Source organism: Ostrinia nubilalis, chromosome 15 (genome assembly GCF_963855985.1).
Source record: "Ostrinia nubilalis chromosome 15, ilOstNubi1.1, whole genome shotgun sequence".
NCBI classification, from domain to species: Eukaryota; Metazoa; Arthropoda; class Insecta; order Lepidoptera; family Crambidae; genus Ostrinia; species Ostrinia nubilalis.
Window position 1 is genome coordinate 7,710,158 of NC_087102.1, and position 17,221 is coordinate 7,727,378.

The 17,221-nt window shown below is 39.2% G+C and overlaps 2 protein-coding genes across 2 annotated transcripts; one reads left to right on the plus strand and one right to left on the minus strand.

The window, feature by feature from the left end:
* The first annotated feature begins 572 nt into the window (after positions 1–572).
* LOC135078878 (DNA-binding protein RFXANK-like) lies at positions 573–4,784 on the plus strand. Its single transcript, XM_063973453.1, has 5 exons — positions 573–874; positions 980–1,172; positions 3,876–4,005; positions 4,290–4,437; positions 4,542–4,784. Exons 1-5 carry the CDS (start codon positions 649–651, stop codon positions 4,589–4,591), a joined length of 747 nt encoding a protein of 248 aa, XP_063829523.1. The 5' UTR covers positions 573–648; the 3' UTR covers positions 4,592–4,784.
* Positions 4,689–15,982, minus strand: LOC135078882 (2-hydroxyacyl-CoA lyase 1). The gene is made up of 11 exons (XM_063973456.1): positions 15,614–15,982; positions 15,075–15,216; positions 14,806–14,963; positions 14,210–14,356; positions 10,613–10,835; positions 8,919–9,079; positions 8,388–8,576; positions 7,824–8,009; positions 6,899–7,001; positions 6,526–6,658; positions 4,689–6,007 (listed from the first exon to the last, which is right to left on the minus strand). The coding sequence occupies exons 1-11, from the start codon at positions 15,743–15,745 to the stop codon at positions 5,788–5,790; spliced, it is 1,794 nt and encodes a 597-aa protein (XP_063829526.1). The 5' UTR covers positions 15,746–15,982; the 3' UTR covers positions 4,689–5,787.
* Positions 15,983–17,221: the final 1,239 nt, after the last annotated feature.

The window sequence follows — 17,221 nt, forward strand, 5'->3', positions numbered from 1 at the left end:
ACAAATCCCGAATTTGCACCTCAGCTGGAATGAAAAACGGAGCGCAACTGGAGAAGCTTCGAGGAAAGGAGAAGGTGGAGGTCGTTCAACAGCGTACGTCAGCTGTTTTGACCAATCGTATCGCAGAATCGAGAAGCGTGTCTGGATTGGAGACGTTAAAAATTACTGTAATCGGGGCTCTGGGCCTTACATAGTTTCGAATGCCGCTGTAGGAAGGGACGCACGATGACAAACGCTGTTGCGTTTTTATCCACTGCTTCGTACGTAACACGTTTTCACTGCAACAACTTAAATCGACCGTGTTTGTTATACGTTTTAGGAAAGTAGGAAAGGAACATGGCCGTAAAATAGGTAGTCAGTCAGCTGACAAATATTTCGAGTAAACCAAAATGTTTATTATCTGATTGCCTACTTAGAGAATCTAACCAAAATTCCTCTATGATTGCCTAATAATATTGCGCTCATGTTTCTTTCCCAAATCGTGTTCTTACCAAGCACGTTTATTTTATAGGTATGCCCGTTCCATACTATACACATACGTCAATGGTCATTTTAGCTTTGTTGTCCTTCTTCCTAGCTGTCAGTCTGTCTCGCTCGTTGAACGAAAGAAAAACAACAAGAAAAGGAAAACTCAAAACGGGAAAGAAAATGGAGGAGTCCGTTTCTGTCAAACACGAAGAGAAAAATATTGATATAAAGCAGGAGAATTGGGATAGTTACAAATATGAATTTGATTCGGGAAGTCAAGATAGTAGTAAAAGTGGCAGTGGGGGCTATCAGAGATGGGCTCCTAATTTAAACGGTGTGCGTAAAAGTGCATTTACGCCTTACTACAAATCTGTTCAGTGCACCGCTTTGACTAATTTACAGAGAGGTAAGTGATTGTAGATTGAATAATAGCTATTGCGATGTATTATTGATTACTACTGGCTGCCTTCGGTGGATTTCCATTGAGTAATTATCAAGGTCGCACTCGTAGGTAACACGCAGGCGCGCGTCCCCGAGCTGCCCCAGCCAGATTGTAGCTTACACGCGAAGGCTGGCCGAGGAGAAATAACTCGTGACGACTTGAAACTGGAGCAGTATGTCGATATCACCGACGAACATGGGCTCACTGCTTTACACTGGGCAGCGAGCTATGGACAGTTAAACAGTTGCCAGGATCTTGTGTGGTAAGAACTCTTCACTTCCTTTGTTCCTTTGTGTCAACTTAAGGGTAGATCTAGGTATTTCCATCCTTATTGACAAACTTTATCACTGCCCTAGGTCTTGTTGTTTAACCTCTGGACAATTACTCATGTCTGGCTGTTTATCTCAGTAAGAAAACATTTCACATGTTTAGTTATTATCAAACTCTTATTTTTAGCTTATGATGTATGTATGTGTGGGCTGATTGATAAAATTTGTTAAGCATCAGTTTATATTTGTTTCTTAACCTTTTGCACGCCAGCCCCTTTTTACGTCACTTCACGCCCGACGCCAAGCTTAGTAAAATTTCCTGTGATAGTGATTTTCTCTAGTGATGGGACATCCACAAGTATTGATTAGGTATTTTTTGGAATTTGGGGTGATTAACAGTAATAACTACGAACTGAACTGCAATAAAACACAATTTCATAACAGTTTCGAACAGATTTTATTTCTAATCTATAAAATACAATAAGAAAAAAATAAAAACCTTCTAAATTTTCATGTCATTACAAGGTAAAGTTCACAACACTATTTGGCAACTATAGTTGTCTACGGCGTCCCCAAATAAATGTTTTTATAAAAAAATAGAGTTGGAAAAATACATAATTATTATATCGATGAATCTATCTATAATTAATATTATAATCTACTAGCTTTTCTCTGTTTGATGTGTAGTCCCTAAGTCGCCTCTTACGACACCCGCTTTTTTTTTAGCTTTTGTCCGCGGCTTCGCCCGCGTGAAATTAGTAACACCCGCAGATCGTCATTATAGCCTTTATGTTACTCTATAAAGTTTGGATGTCTGGATGTTTGTTACTCTTTCACGCAAAAACTACTAAACGGATTTTGATGATACTTTACAGTATTATCTACACTAATATTATAAAGAGGAAAACTTAGTTTGTTTGGTTGTAATGAATAGGCTCAAAAACTACTGGACCGTTTTTAAAAATTCTTTTACCATTCGAAAGCTACATTATCCACGAGTAAATAGGCTAAATTTTATTTTGGAAAAAATAGGATTCCGTAAAATATGTAGATAATGTAGTCAACGCGCGCGAAGCCGCGGGCGGAAAGCTAGTTGTTTATAACCCAGAATAACATGTTATAGACTATAATTTATGACGATCTGTGGCAAACGAAATTTCACGGCGGGTGAAGCCGCGGGCAAAAGCTAGTTACTCTATAAACAATGATACTGTAGTATCATCCATATCAGTCATGAATCCGTTCAGTACTTTTTGCGTGAAAGAGTAACAAACATACATCTATACATTCACACAAACTTTCGCCTTTATAATATTAGTAGGAAATATTAGTAGGATACTAATATCTATACTCTATACTAATATTATAAAGCTGAAGAGTTTGTTTGTTTGTTTACTTGAACGCGCTAATCTCGGGAACTACTGGTAAACGGCATTCAGAGACTTCTGCTTTGTATTGGAAGGTAGTAGTGAAAAAAGAAAATATTGACTTACCGACATAATATTCACATCACTATCTGTTTATTAGCTTCGCTTATGACGTCATAAGCGGGCGACTATAGTTGCCCATGGCGTAGGGATGACCATGATTTAAAAAAAACTAGAAACGTCTAGAAGGGTATACCTACTTATCGATAATACTCGTAGTATTAACGTTTATTGAGTTCAGGCAGTGGTTCAAGGCGGTCAGTTTTAATAAATTAGTTACGCACATCATTACAAGAAAATAGTTTCGTGGTTTTAACGTCTTGTGGTTCAAGATACCAAGTGTAATCGTTTTGTTACAAGATACAAATTCTGATATTATTGAAGCCAGTCAGGAGGAACGCCAAAGTTCCCCATCAATTTTGTATCCCAGAAAACGAAAACTAAAAACCAGCGAAGACAAAGCTTCACAAACAGATAGCAGCTATGTTCAATATATTAAAGTCAGCGAGGACGACATCCGTGCCGTTATGATAAATGTTGACGATGCACACTTTTTCAATTCACATCCTCGTGATCCGCGGAACGAAAGCTTTGCTGCTTTAATAGCGTTTGAAATGGAGAAGGTACCACCAGAGGATCGCTCCTTAGTTTTCGTAAAAATAATTGACTTCATTCGTAAAGTTAGAGGAGAACGCAGTATAGATTCAAGTTGCCCGTCGCCAGAATACTGAAAAAAGTGCTGAAATATTAAATTTTCGTCAAAATTATGTGAAAGTGACATTCAGTTGATTTCAAATATTAAATAATAATACTGAATTACTAAGTGTTTTTATTTGATTATTACAATATGATTATCTAAATGAGCACATTCCTTAGGTTAAAATATACGATATTACCCCATCACTAGCTGACATCTAAAGTGGTCATTGGCGCCGTAACAAGTGACAAAATCGTAAGAATTCAATACTAACTTTAAAGTCATTTTTCACATTTACTGACTAAATTTATTACACAAATTTTAATTTATAATGTATTTTAACATTATTAAGAATGTTTAAAACGCAATTAACAGTCTCTAGGGCGTCCTGTAAAAAACAAAAATATTGTTGAAAAAGCAGCAAAATTTAGACAACTTTAGTTGCCAATGGCGTCTTAGTTACGGGACCGTTTTGCAACTATAGTTGTCAATGGCGTTCAAAAGGTTAACATTTGGTAGTAGGTTTGTAGTCACTAATAATATTGTAGTCAATATGTATTGGTATTGTTCAGGAGTGGTGCCAATGTTAACGTGCGGGGGCCTGAAGGGGAGACTGCACTCCACTTGGCTGCCGCAGGCGGGCACCATGAAATTGTCAAGTTTCTTTTGAATGAAGGGGCAGATGCTGACATACAAGATGATGTAAGTTACAGATGAGTCATTAACTTGTACCTTGAATCAATTTAACATGTTCATGAATTTTGTTAGGTTTCTGTATAAGTTTATAATAATAAATAAATAATGGTTCCCTGCTAATGATCAATTTACTGTGTAATATGACAAGGCAATTTTATCTCTAAAACTTTTTTTCGAAAATTTTTGACATTTTGTATTTGGTGATCTAATGAGATTGAGGATCATTCAAAATTTACAAATCAAAATGTAAATTATTCAGCCTTTACTCACAGACCTGATATTTCTTTCAGTCTGGTAGCACTGCACTGATGTATGCTGCCGCAGCAGATTTTCCCTACACTTGCAATGAGCTTCTCGTCAGAGGAGCTGATCTCACCCTCACAAATGACTATGACCAGGATGCTTACACTTTGACTACCACTAATAATTGTAAATTGGGTAAGTTATGTTATCACAAACTTAAGGAAATAATTTTGTTCATGTTTCGGGTTTCTTGGTAAATTGTATAGGTATTTAAAATGTTAATATTTTTATTGTTCCAGCCCAAACTGTGATAGAGAATTTCTTGATCGGCTGCTTAAGCAAAATGTGAAGAAAATCTTACTGCTCATATTATGTTGCTTTGGACAACCATTACTGTGAAACCAGCAGATTAATTGCGTTCAGCAGATTTAAAGAAAATACAGGGATTTAGTTTATAATATATTAAATATAATATTTTTAAGTTCACTATACAAACATTGTGATGACATAAATATGACTCAAATACAGACAATATCAAGTGATTTATCTTTCATTATTACAAACCCTACACCATGATCAATCTGATATATTTTTGATGCCATTGCCAACAATTATTTTGGTATACTTAAAATAAAAATAAATGCTTATCATTAGTAGAAATGCCTTAAGTAGATTATATCACTTCAGGTATAAAAAATATATAAAAATAATCAACATAAACATAATTTCATTAATGTTGAGCACCATACAATTTTTGACCAATTTCAAAATAATAGTAGTAGTTACAATACTAGTGCAAGGTACATAACGTTGAAATCTCAGCTCATATTGCTAGAACAGGAGTTAGGGTGGCCAATCTGGCCTACAAGTGTGAAAATAGCTCACCAATTGGCCCTCAATTGAACAATTGCTCAAGTCGATTTATGCACTTTACTGTTGACGATGGCTGGCCGCAACCATGCGGGTTATTTTCCTTTCGAGATACCGAACGCGACGAGACAAATCCCACCTCTTGAAAAATATGAACTGAGAGAATATAAAACGTTAAATATCTTATAATAGAGTACAAAAAGGTATGTTCTCATACTTCTCATGGAACTTTGTTCTAATGACTATGACTAATGTTTTTTTTGGGAAAAAAATTTAACATCTGACTTTTGCCTTTAAATATCTCCACAACCAATAAGTTGCTGTAATAAAAAAAAAACAAAATAAACCGTGAATATTTGTACTTTATAGCTGGGTTGCACTATCTTACTTTAACTTAGACAAAAATCTGTCAAACTCCATACAAAAAACACCGATCGTTAAAGTTACGGTCAAAGTTAGGTGGTGCAACTCAGCCAGGAGTAGTAGGCGCACACCGTTGATTTTTAGTTGGCCGATAGTTGTGCCCGATTTCAAATTATATGAAGAATCGGCCAAATCGAATCGGCGTAGTGTGCGCACTCCCATACATGCCAATACTGATCAACAGCCCGACTAAACTATCGGCCGACGAAAAATAAACGGTGTGCGCCTACTCTAAGATAAACAGTCATTTGTTTAAAGCTTAGATTCAGTCAGCCAGTTGAAGTCTTGCGGCTTCCTGCTGGACTGCGGGTTGATGGCGATATTGATGATGGTCGGCCGGTCGGTGACCGTCGCAGCGTGCTTGAGCGCGGCCTGGATCTCCTCGACCGTCCGGCAGAAATGGCCGGTCTCTCCGAACATTTCCATCATTTTCTCGTAACGCACCTCCGTGCTTAGGGAGGTTGGTGGAGTGCTGTAATCAATGGATATCACTTGTAGGGAGAGTGAACGTTAAAGAAACCATTTAAACAAAATTAAATAATGATTGTCTGTCTTGCTTTCACGCCTAAACCACTGAACCGATTTTGATTATATTTGGCATAGAGATAGGGTAAACTGCCAGTCATTGCACACTTAAGAAAGTTATTGGACAGTATTTACTGAATTAAAAATAGCATTTCTATTTCAACAACTGAGAGATTCCGACTGATGGAGATAAAAGGGCGTTTTTTTAAGGAATATTCATTGTATTTGAAGGAATATTCATTTTAAGAAAATTCAAGGGTTGTTTTGTCCAATGACTGTCGGTTTACCTTAGTTTGAGTCCCGGGAAAGGATATAGGATAGTTTTTATCCCGGTTTTTGAAACAGGGACGCGCGCGATATAGTTTTTCTGTGACAAACAAAATTCCACGCGGGCGAAGCCGCGGGCGGAAAGCTAGTGTAAAATATTTTTACAGCTATCTTGATCCTAGTGTATGTGATACTTACCACTGTGTTACATCACCAGAAGATTGGATACTTTCCATGGTTTCTTTGTCAAATCCACTGTAAATTCCGTTGTTGTTGACTATCACTATTATTACAGGCAGTTTGTAACGGAACATGGTTTCGATTTCCATACCTTAAACAAAAACATAATAATGTTAATAACTTAAAATCGCAAACAAAATGAGCATTTAATTACAACGTTCATCGTACATTTGTTTCCTTTCGTTTGGTTCCAATTAGGTTGTGATAGTAAGTATAGTAACCATAACTTTAAGGTACAATATTTTTGTTCTCAATAGCTTCATATTATAGTATGTATATCTAAGCAAGCAAGCCGTTTTTATTGAAGAAGAAACGTTAATTAGATAATTACCAGAGAATCCAAAAGCGGAGTCTCCTTCGACGCAAACCACTCGTTTCCCGGGCGCGTAGTCACGACACCACATCGCTGCTGCGATAGCGAAACCGGGGCCCACCTGTGTAAAAGAGATTTTATATTGTAGGTGCGTATAAATTAATTTAGTTTCCCAGGTGATAGATAAAAGGTTTTTTTGCAAAACACATTGATACACAATAAGCAAAAAGTAGGAGTAGCAGAAAAATAGTTACATTACAAGCGATAAAAAAAAAGAAAATCATGCACTAAGGTTTACACCTTAGTTTGTGCCGCAGCGATGCAAAAAAGCAGAGAGTTCAGTGTAGACACTGCTCTAATAAGTGGCAGAACACTGATTTTCAGCTCTTGCTTGAAAAAGCAGTTGGTTTCTTAAAGAATATAGGCACGTCTGCACGTACTGTTATAATTTGGGACTTATTATCAAAGGCTAGCTGACCGATTACTCTACCTAACAAGGGCCAAGGCTCCGCCCTTTTGGCATAGAAATCCTCATAATCCACTAGTTACCACTTTACCACCTATCTGCTATTATTGCATTTCCTGACAAAAAACCGTACTCATATGGTGCGGTGTGCTAAGGGACAATGTCGAAAGACTATAGTAGAGGCAACGTACCCCCATAGTCCCGAAGGTGCCGGCATCCAGACGGTGTCGCGGCAGGTCGTTGAGTAGGATCCCGCGGCCGATGTCCATAGTGTTGACCCCTTTCGTTACTGTGGAGTCAGCGGGGATGTTACACCACATGGTTTCGTGTGCTAAGGGACCATAGACCATTAGTAGAGGTAACGAACCCCCATAGACCCGACCAAAGGTGCAAAGACCATAGCAGCGGCGGCGTACCCCTATGGTGACATGTGCTAAGGGACAATGTGGACCATAGACCGTAGTAGAGGCAACGTACCCCCATAGTCCCGAAGGTGCCGGCATCGAGTCGGTGTCGCGGCAGGTCGTTGAGTAATATCCCGCGGCCGATGTCCATAGTATTGGCTCCCTCGCTCACTACTATGGAATTGGCGGGAATATTCGCCTGCACGGTCTTGAATACTGCGTAGTAGTTCAGCGGCACTGTCTTCTGGTTCGCTTGGGCCTGGGGAAGTGAATTTAAATGTTTGATAAAGATTTTGCCTATGAATGTAAAAAGCAGCATTTAAGTAAGTGGTTCCTTACATGTCTTTTATCTTAGGCCTAACTCTTAAATAAGACAGGTAAGTTATAATTATATTATACTTTATAATAAACACGCTGCTAACTCGACTACAGGCGAGATGACACATTCATTTGTCAGGAGCAGTACGAGTACATTACTATCGCTGGAAGATGGCTTTGCTGCTAAACCTTAATGCGGTATCATCATCATTAAATTATTCGTATTTCATGTGCAGGTAAATGCAAATATCTTTTACTAGACACTGGCTAAATGTAATAAGCCGCACGAAGCTTTATGGGGAAAAAAAAGAAGTCTCACCTCAACAAAGGCAACGTTGGTGTCTTGTTTCTTCTTGAGCTGCTGCCACCAGTCGTTGCTAGATGGTTGGAGTGTCACTTTCTTTTGTGCTAGCTTCTGGCTCAAAGCCTCGACGAATGGCTTGATGTCAGAGTGCACAGCCACCTCAGATTTGACGCTGTTGTGGAATTCTTCGGGGCTTATGTCCACCTAGAACGAATATTTTATTAAATAATTATATGTTGATAAAGACAGTGCAGCCTTCAATTGAGCGTCTGAGGACCGGTTTCCACCAAAGCGGAGCGAAGACGAGAAGTATGTTGAATAACCAATCAGATTTAGTTATTTCCACTTTTTGTCTTCGTTCCGCACAACTCCGCTCCGCGTCTTCTGAGGCGCGGGTTCACAAATGATTGCTCCTGATCTCAGTTGTGACAATCTATTAACTAAACAATATACCTAGTATAATACAAGTATAAGTTTATTTATTTTTGGTACTATATAAACATTATTTCTTTCTTTTTTTTCTTTCAAAACAGTAATAGGACAAACCTGTATGATTTTGACGTCAGGCGCATACCGCGGTGGCTGGCCGAAATGCAGCATCCAGTTAAGCCGCGCGCCCAGTAGAAGAACCACATCGGCGTGCAACAGAGCCGTGGTGCGAGCTGACGACACCACGTACGGGGACGAGTCGGGGACTACGCCTTTGCCTGATTATAAAAAAACACGTAAGACTCATCAGTACTATGGCTTTGTCTGATATCTATTAAAAAAAATAGCTTAGCAAAGTAGGTAAAAAATGATGCGCTCAGTAGAAGCACCACAGGTCAAAGAGCCGTGGTGCGAGCTGAAGTCACCACGTATGGGGATGAATCGGGGACTACGCCTTTGCCTGATTATAAAAAAAAAACATGTAAGACGTACTACGCCTTTGCCTGATACTATTAAAAAAAGATGCGCTCAGTAGAAGCACCACAGGTCAAAGAGCCGTGGTGCAAGCTGAAGTTACCAAGTATGGGGATGAGTCGGGGCCAACGTGTGATGACATAAGGTGACCACTAGGGATTAAGTTTTTGTGTTTACCCATAGGCGTCGGCAGGACTGGTATCTTGGTGTCTCCCACGAGCTGGTTGACGGCGGCCTCGGCTCGGGCGTAGGCGGCGCCTTTCCCCACGACTATGAGCGGGCAGCGAGCGCTCGCCAGTAGCTCAGCCGCTTTCTCCACTAGTACGGGGCTCGTAATATTGGTGATATTTATTATTTACCCATAGGCGTCGGCAGGACTGGTATCTTAGTGTCTCCCACGAGCTGGTTGACGGCGGCCTCGGCTCGGGCGTAGGCGGCGCCTTTCCCCACGACTATGAGCGGGCAGCGAGCGCTCGCCAGTAGCTCAGCCGCTTTCTCCACTAGTACGGGGCTCGTAATATTGGTTCGTTCGTTCGTTTCAGCCGAAAGACGTCCACTGCTGGACAAAGGCCTCCCCCAAGGATTTCCACAAAGACCGGTCCTGCGCCGCTTGCATCCAGGTACCTCCCGCGACCTTCACCAGATCGTCAGTCCACCTAGTGGGAGGCCTGCCCACGCTACGTCTTCCAGCTCGTGGTCGCCACTCAAGAACTTTCCTGCCCCAGCGGCCATCAGCTCTTCGAGCTATGTGCCCCGCCCACTGCCACTTGATTTTAGCGATTCTGATTGGTAATATTTATTATTTACCCATAGGCGTCGGCAGGACTGGTATCTTGGTGTCGCCCACGAGCTGGTTGACGGCGGCCTCGGCGCGGGCGTAGGCGGCGCCTTTCCCCACGACTATGAGTGGGCTACGAGCGCTCGCTAGCAGCTCAGGCGCTTTCTCCACTAATACGGGGCTCGTAATATTGGTTATATTTATTATTTACCCATAGGCGTCGGCAGGACTGGTATCTTCGTGTCTCCTACCAGCTGGTTGACGGCGGCCTCGGCTCGGGCGTAGGCGGCGCCTTTCCCCACGACTATGAGCGGGCGGCGAGCACTCGCCAGCAGCTCAGCCGCTTTCTCCACTAGTACGGGGCTCGTAATATTTATTATTTACCCATAGGCGTCGGCAGGACTGGTATCTTGGTGTCTCCCACGAGCTGGTTGACGGCGGCCTCGGCGCGGGCGTAGGCGGCGCCTTTCCCCACGACTATGAGCGGGCGGCGAGCGCTCGCTAGCAGCTCAGCCGCTCGCCCCACTAGTACCGGGCTCGTAATATTGGTAATATTTACCCATAGGCGTCGGCAGGACTGGTATCTTCGTGTCTCCTACCAGCTGGTTGACGGCGGCCTCGGCTCGGGCGTAGGCGGCGCCCTTTCCCACGACTATGAGCGGGCGGCGAGCGCTCGCCAGCAACTCAGCCGCTTTCTCCACTTGTACCGGGCTCGGGTGCGCCAGTTGCACCGGGTCGGCGTGGTAGAAGTCCATTGGCACTTTGTCTTCGTCTACTTCGGCCTGAAAGAAAACGGACTTCTGTTAATAGGTATAATAGTGTAAGCTGTAAATAGTAAGGGAGAGTCCGCTAATTTGGACCAGTTTTTTTCAATCCCATTTTACACATAGTTTTCTTTTGTTTTTGCTAATGTCCATGGTATATAATAAAAGATACATTATTCAACTTACTATTTCATAAGTATTAATTAACATGATTGTTGTAAATTTAGCACAAATCAACAAAGTACGAGTTCAGAACTTCGGTCCAATTTAGCCAACCGGTTCGATAATTTGTACCACAGGGTTACTAAATTGGATTTCAATAAATTTCAAGCCTATAAAAAAACTATAGCAAAATATTATACGATACATTCTTAACAAATTAGGAAACGAAAAGGAACAGTAGTTAATAACATAGACAATTGATATTGTTTTACACGTTATCACGATTTTCAGTACAAGTTTTGTAATTCCAATTATCGTAACGCACACTTGTACCTAATCTACTTTGCCAGTCTTTTGCTTTCATTTATTGTTAGTCAAACATAACTACGCTATTATAACTTCAAAATATTATTTACTAAAAAAAATTTCAAAATCCTTTGGTAAAGTTCCATACAACTTGATGTGGTACAATTTAGCCGACTAAGTGATAGTGCTTTTAAAAAATCGGTAAAAACTATAGCTTATAAATACCGAAAAATGTTTCAAATAATTGTAATCCACACTAATTTACGCTTCTAAATAATATATTAGAAACACCCTGTGATTAAATTTAACAAAATTACAAACTAAACATGTATTGTCAAAAGTTACTTGAAAACAATGAAAAAATACTTTTCAAAATAAAACACAAGTGTTTGTTGTCACGGCAAAAACCACATGGCCGATATTAATCTATTTTAGTTGTGTATCGCTGAGTGTTGCAATTACAGACATTCAGTAAATACTTTACGAAATATGAGGGTGGTACAATTTACCCGGCGGTACAATATACCGAACTCTCCCCTATAAGGTGCACAAGCACAAGCAAACACGCGTGAGAGTGCCGTGCTAACTCACGCTGGCCATGTTTCGATATGCGCAAATTCACCGTGAGCAATGTGTCGGGCATGTTTCAAAGAGCGCAATCTCACCGTGAGCAACGTGTCGGGCATGTTTTTTTGAAGTGCACAAACTCGATACAAAGTGCACAAAGCCTTACCTCAAAAGTGTACACTAAACACATGAGAAAAGGACGAGCGATTGGGTTCTACCTGCATAGCTGGCCTCCGCCTGTATACTCAACTCACCGTGAGCAAGGTGCCGGGCATGTCGAGGTAGGCCACGCCGGGCCGGCCGGCGGAGGCGAGGCGCACCGCTCGCTCCACGTGCAGCGGGATCAGATACACAGCTGGCCTCCGCCTTTATACTGAACTCACCGTAAGCAAGGTGCCGGGCATGTCGAGGTAGGACACGCCGGGCCGGCCGGCGGAGGCGAGGCGCACCGCTCGCTCCACGTGCAGCGGGATCAGATACACAGCTGGCCTCCGCCTTTATACTGAACTCACCGTAAGCAAGGTGCCGGGCATGTCGAGGTAGGACACGCCGCACACTGGATCGAGCCCATACAAAGCGTTGGACATCGCTTCCTTACTCAGTGTTTTTAAAATAAAATGAGATTGCGTCAATGTAGTAACTTCAAATTTTTACAGTGTAAGGTTGACAAGTTTATCTTTCTAATGTGATAGATTTTACTTATTAGATGGCAATTAATATAAGTGAAAAAAATTCTTAAAATATAGTGATGAAAAACTTGTATTTATTGTTCAATTAAAAGCAAATACTCACTCATTTTGGTCTGTTTCCATATTTAAAGAGTAACATAGTCTAACAATACTCTAAATTTATTCTCATTAAGTGTTAAAATTATTAAAGAAATATTTTTGTAAACGCCTGATTTTTCATTGCACACAATCACTTTGTTCGATTTTGTCGAGCTTGATTTCATATTCTGTTAACTGTTAGATACATAATCTAACAATACTCTAAATTTATTCTCATTAAGTGTTAAAATTATGAAAGAAATGTTTTTGCAAACGCCTGATTTTTCATTGCACACAATCACTTTGTTCGATTTTGTCGAGCTTGATTTTATATTCTGTTAGCTGTTAGATACATACTAATGCAATTTTATAGGGACTTAGCGGACTACAAAACTGACTCCAATCAACAGATTGCCTAAGCCAATCTACGTTTGTAGCTAAAAACTGGTTCTCATTATAATGACACTACATCTTCTTGCGACAAACAGTGTCAATGAAATTATTGTTTTTTTTTTATAGTTATCTGATAAATAAAATGTGTAACTCAGTACCTACCTAACACAATCATAAATTAAGAAAAAAATACATACAAAATGTATGTATGGTATATATGTACTAAATTCAACGACAATCTTTTGAGATGATGACAATATGATTTTTTTACTATATCTGTTTTATAGTATTTCTTTATGTTCATAAAGTATTAACTACGTTAGTACTTACCTCTGTTTATCTGAAGAGAGTGTATGCGAAAACAGCTCTAGTATCCTAGCTAAAGAACTAGCGCGATCTTTCATCGTGGTTTTTAATAATGCATACAAATCTCTATTTGACTTGAGGTTTTTCATTTTAATGAGTATTTTTACTGAATTGCACACGATAAACAACTCATAAACCAAAATAAACATCTTTGGTTTACCTGACATTATTTTAGTGTAACGAATTTTACCTAAGTTAATTTTGCTATGCGGAAAAATGAGGCGCTTTTATTTAGTTTTTTGTGATTTTCTCGAAAATATGGATGAACAAGGGTCTAAAAACTGAGTAATAATATCGCCCACGTTGTCATCTATCATCTCTCATTCATGGTTTGTTAAAGATCGCCCAAGATGTCAACTAAAACACGCAGTTTTCATTTAAAAAAATACCTTTTAAAAATACGTCAAAATAGCCAAGCTAGAAGTTTTTTAGGCACTCATTTTAACACACAGATTAAGATAAAGGTATAAGCTAATACATTAATAAGTAATAACATAAAACCAGTGAACGAAATTGGATAAATTGACAATACAAACAGAAGTCAGAAAATCCATGATTTTGACTTTGTTCACTTTACGGTCGCACCACATAACTATGATAGTAGATCATGACTTGATATTAGTGATATTTGATAGAATGAAGTCTCATCTTTCAATTTATATGCAAATCAATCTTGTTTTAAGTAGTTTCATTTAAAGCACCATGTCCAACACCTTGTATGGGCGCGATCCACCGTGCGCCGGGCCGGCCGGCGGAGGCGAGGCGCACCGCTCGCTCCACGTGCAGCGGGATCAGATACACAGCTGGCCTCCGCCTTTATACTGAACTCACCGTAAGCAAGGTGCCGGGCATGTCGAGGTAGGACACGCCGGGCCGGCCGGCGGAGGCGAGGCGCACCGCTCGCTCCACGTGCAGCGGGATCAGGCGCGCCGACGGCGGCCGGCCTGCGTACTTGCAGTAGGGACGGCTGGCCTCCACCTGGGGATAATTATTATAAAATTTTAAACATAATTTTAATAATAGTTATAGCTTTTCAAAATATTGTAACAATAGGTACACAGTGTCCACCTAATATCCTGTTTTAAAGAACTTTGTACTCAAAAACCATGCAATATTTATTTAACTACAGAATACAGTTTCTTACATTTATAACAAAAACAATGTAATTTAATAATAATAGAAAATTAAGAGAGTGAGAGAGAGTATTATACTACAGAATAATAAATAAATATACTGTAATACTTATAGTAAACAGCAATAATATAGTGAGATGGGCCCTTTTGTCTGTTACTTGTATCACTTTTGATTGACATTAGAAGTTAATAATTAATTATAGCGTAGGTATTCACTTTGAAAACAGTTTTTCCACACTGTGTTTACAACAAAATTAACAAATAATGTAGTTTAGTGTAAAAATCTCTGTGTACCTGTGGCCATTCTTGAAATCCGCCGATACCCTCATGATCTTCAGGACAGGACCCTGCGATGACAAGCAGAGGCCAGCAGTTGACTTGGGCATTGGCCATACCCCCAATGCAGTGAAGAAGGCCAGGCCCAGAGACAGCAAGACAAACTCCAGGTGTTCCTGGCAATAGATATTCAAAGTATTAAAGAACTGTTCTCATTATCCTAATAAATAAAAACGATTTCTGTGCATATAATAGGAAGGTTTAATAAAATGCATTGTTAGATGCACCTGTTAAATAACCAATTGCTTGAGCGGCATAGGCTGCGGCTTGTTCATTTCTCATGCCAATATATTTCAAACCAGCCGACTGGAATGCCATTGACAGCTCAATTACTGGGATTCCAACTATCCCAAAAACATATTCCACCCCCTGAAAAACATTGAAACTATTAAAAGAGAATAAATTAATATTTTACAGAGTTAATTAATTATTGATGTAGAGTGAAAGGTAGGTTTTTGACAGTTACCTATCAATTTCATTCATGAACCAATTTTATTGTTCTTTTGTTTTGAGTTTAACGAATGGACGATGACAATGAATTAAACATAAAAAGGACAAATGAGTAAGTAATTGACATATGAGTAAAATAATATTTTTTTGGATTCTATTCAACATTGTACAGTAGGGAATCATTAACTACATATTTTTTTACTCACTTTCACTTACTTTCTGTTTGCACTTTCATTAATGATTCATTTTATAAAACGATTGATAGGTACCTACATGGGAAGTTTTGCAGAAAAAAATAAATCGAAATAAACCTTACCTGCTTTTTCAAGCTTTCCGCCAAAATAGTGTTACCGTCAATGGTCATACTGCTGCTCACTAACCTCGATGTAGTCTGAATAGGTCTAGTTATTCTTAGAAGCTGGGAGAGACGTCCTGCGATAGACATCATTTAAAATAAAATTATTTTCGAGATTAAGTTGCAATTGTTAAACTTTGCAAGTACCTACAGTCATTGGCAATTAAAACTAATAACGTGTGAAAAGTTCAGATAAAACTAGACAAAACACAGCAGTGAACACTGAATTAAAAGTTAATTTGTGAGTTGAGTACAATAAATCGAACTTTGCACTTTGTTTGATTGTTGTTATCAATGATAACAACCACAATAAAGTTCACTGAGCAAGTAAATCAAGTAAATAAAGTTTTGACCATAGAGAAAAGTAATGTTTTGACAAATAAGTGCTCTGTGGTTTTGACAGTTTGACATGCACAGATCTATAATTTTGAATCTGTGACTTAGTGACTGTGGTTGTAGTACACTAGTATTTAATAGTGACTCAGTCACAGTGACCAGTGACTGTGAGTTGGATAGGGCGCTGACTACGCAACCTGAGCCCCGATTACGGTAACTTTTAACGTCTACAATCCAGACACGCTTCATCGATTCTGCGATACGATTGGTCGTTCAACAGCGTACGTCAGCTGTTTTGACCAATCGTATTGCAGAATCAGAAACGCGTCTGGATTGGAGACGTTAAAAGTTACCGTAATCGGGGCTCTGAACTCTGAACTGACTCGCAACTGTGTATTTGTTTGTATATGTCACCGTAAAATTGTGAATTCCGTCAGATTATAATCTGACGTAGTTAAATTACAATCCACTGTTAGTTTACAATCTAACGCGTTATATTATAAACTGACAGAGTTCACAATTTCGTTGACATATATGTATACCACTTTTTTAACCGACTTCAAAAAAGGAGGAGGTTCTATGTTCGACTGTATGTATTTTTTTTATTAAAATCCGAGATAATGGTAGTGATTTAAATAAAATAGTAGGAAGGTATATCGTAGGTCTGATTTAATGTTTCGGTATTTAATTTAATTTTACAAAACAGATACACTAGACGCGTAGCCGACAGTATATTGTTGGTTAGTCGTACTTTACTTATTATCTAGATAAGTAGGTAGAACACAGTTTAAATTGCCAGCTGGCTGATGTTTTTGTACGTACTGATACCAGTAAATAAGTAGCTACGAGTTAAAACTGATTAAAAGTACCAAGATATTTTATTTCACAATATCAGCACTTATAAAATTTATGGACTTACCGTTTCGCACTCACGATAATCACTGAATACCAAGATAAGTAAAACTTCAATTGTTATCTTACAATGAATATGGAGGAGTTTTATTTCTGAATAAATTATTTAAAGTTAAGGTAATTAATTCATAAAGTTCAAAAATATTTGTTACAAAGGCAAGCAATATAAAGTAGTAATACGCTAATCTACATGCCTGTTTGTGTAATTCAAGACCATTTAATTACATTTTTACTTGGTACTTATCTTGGCTTATTATCATTAGACGATACCTAATCGTCTTAGTGAAATTGGTTGATTGATAGTAAAATAATGTAAATAGT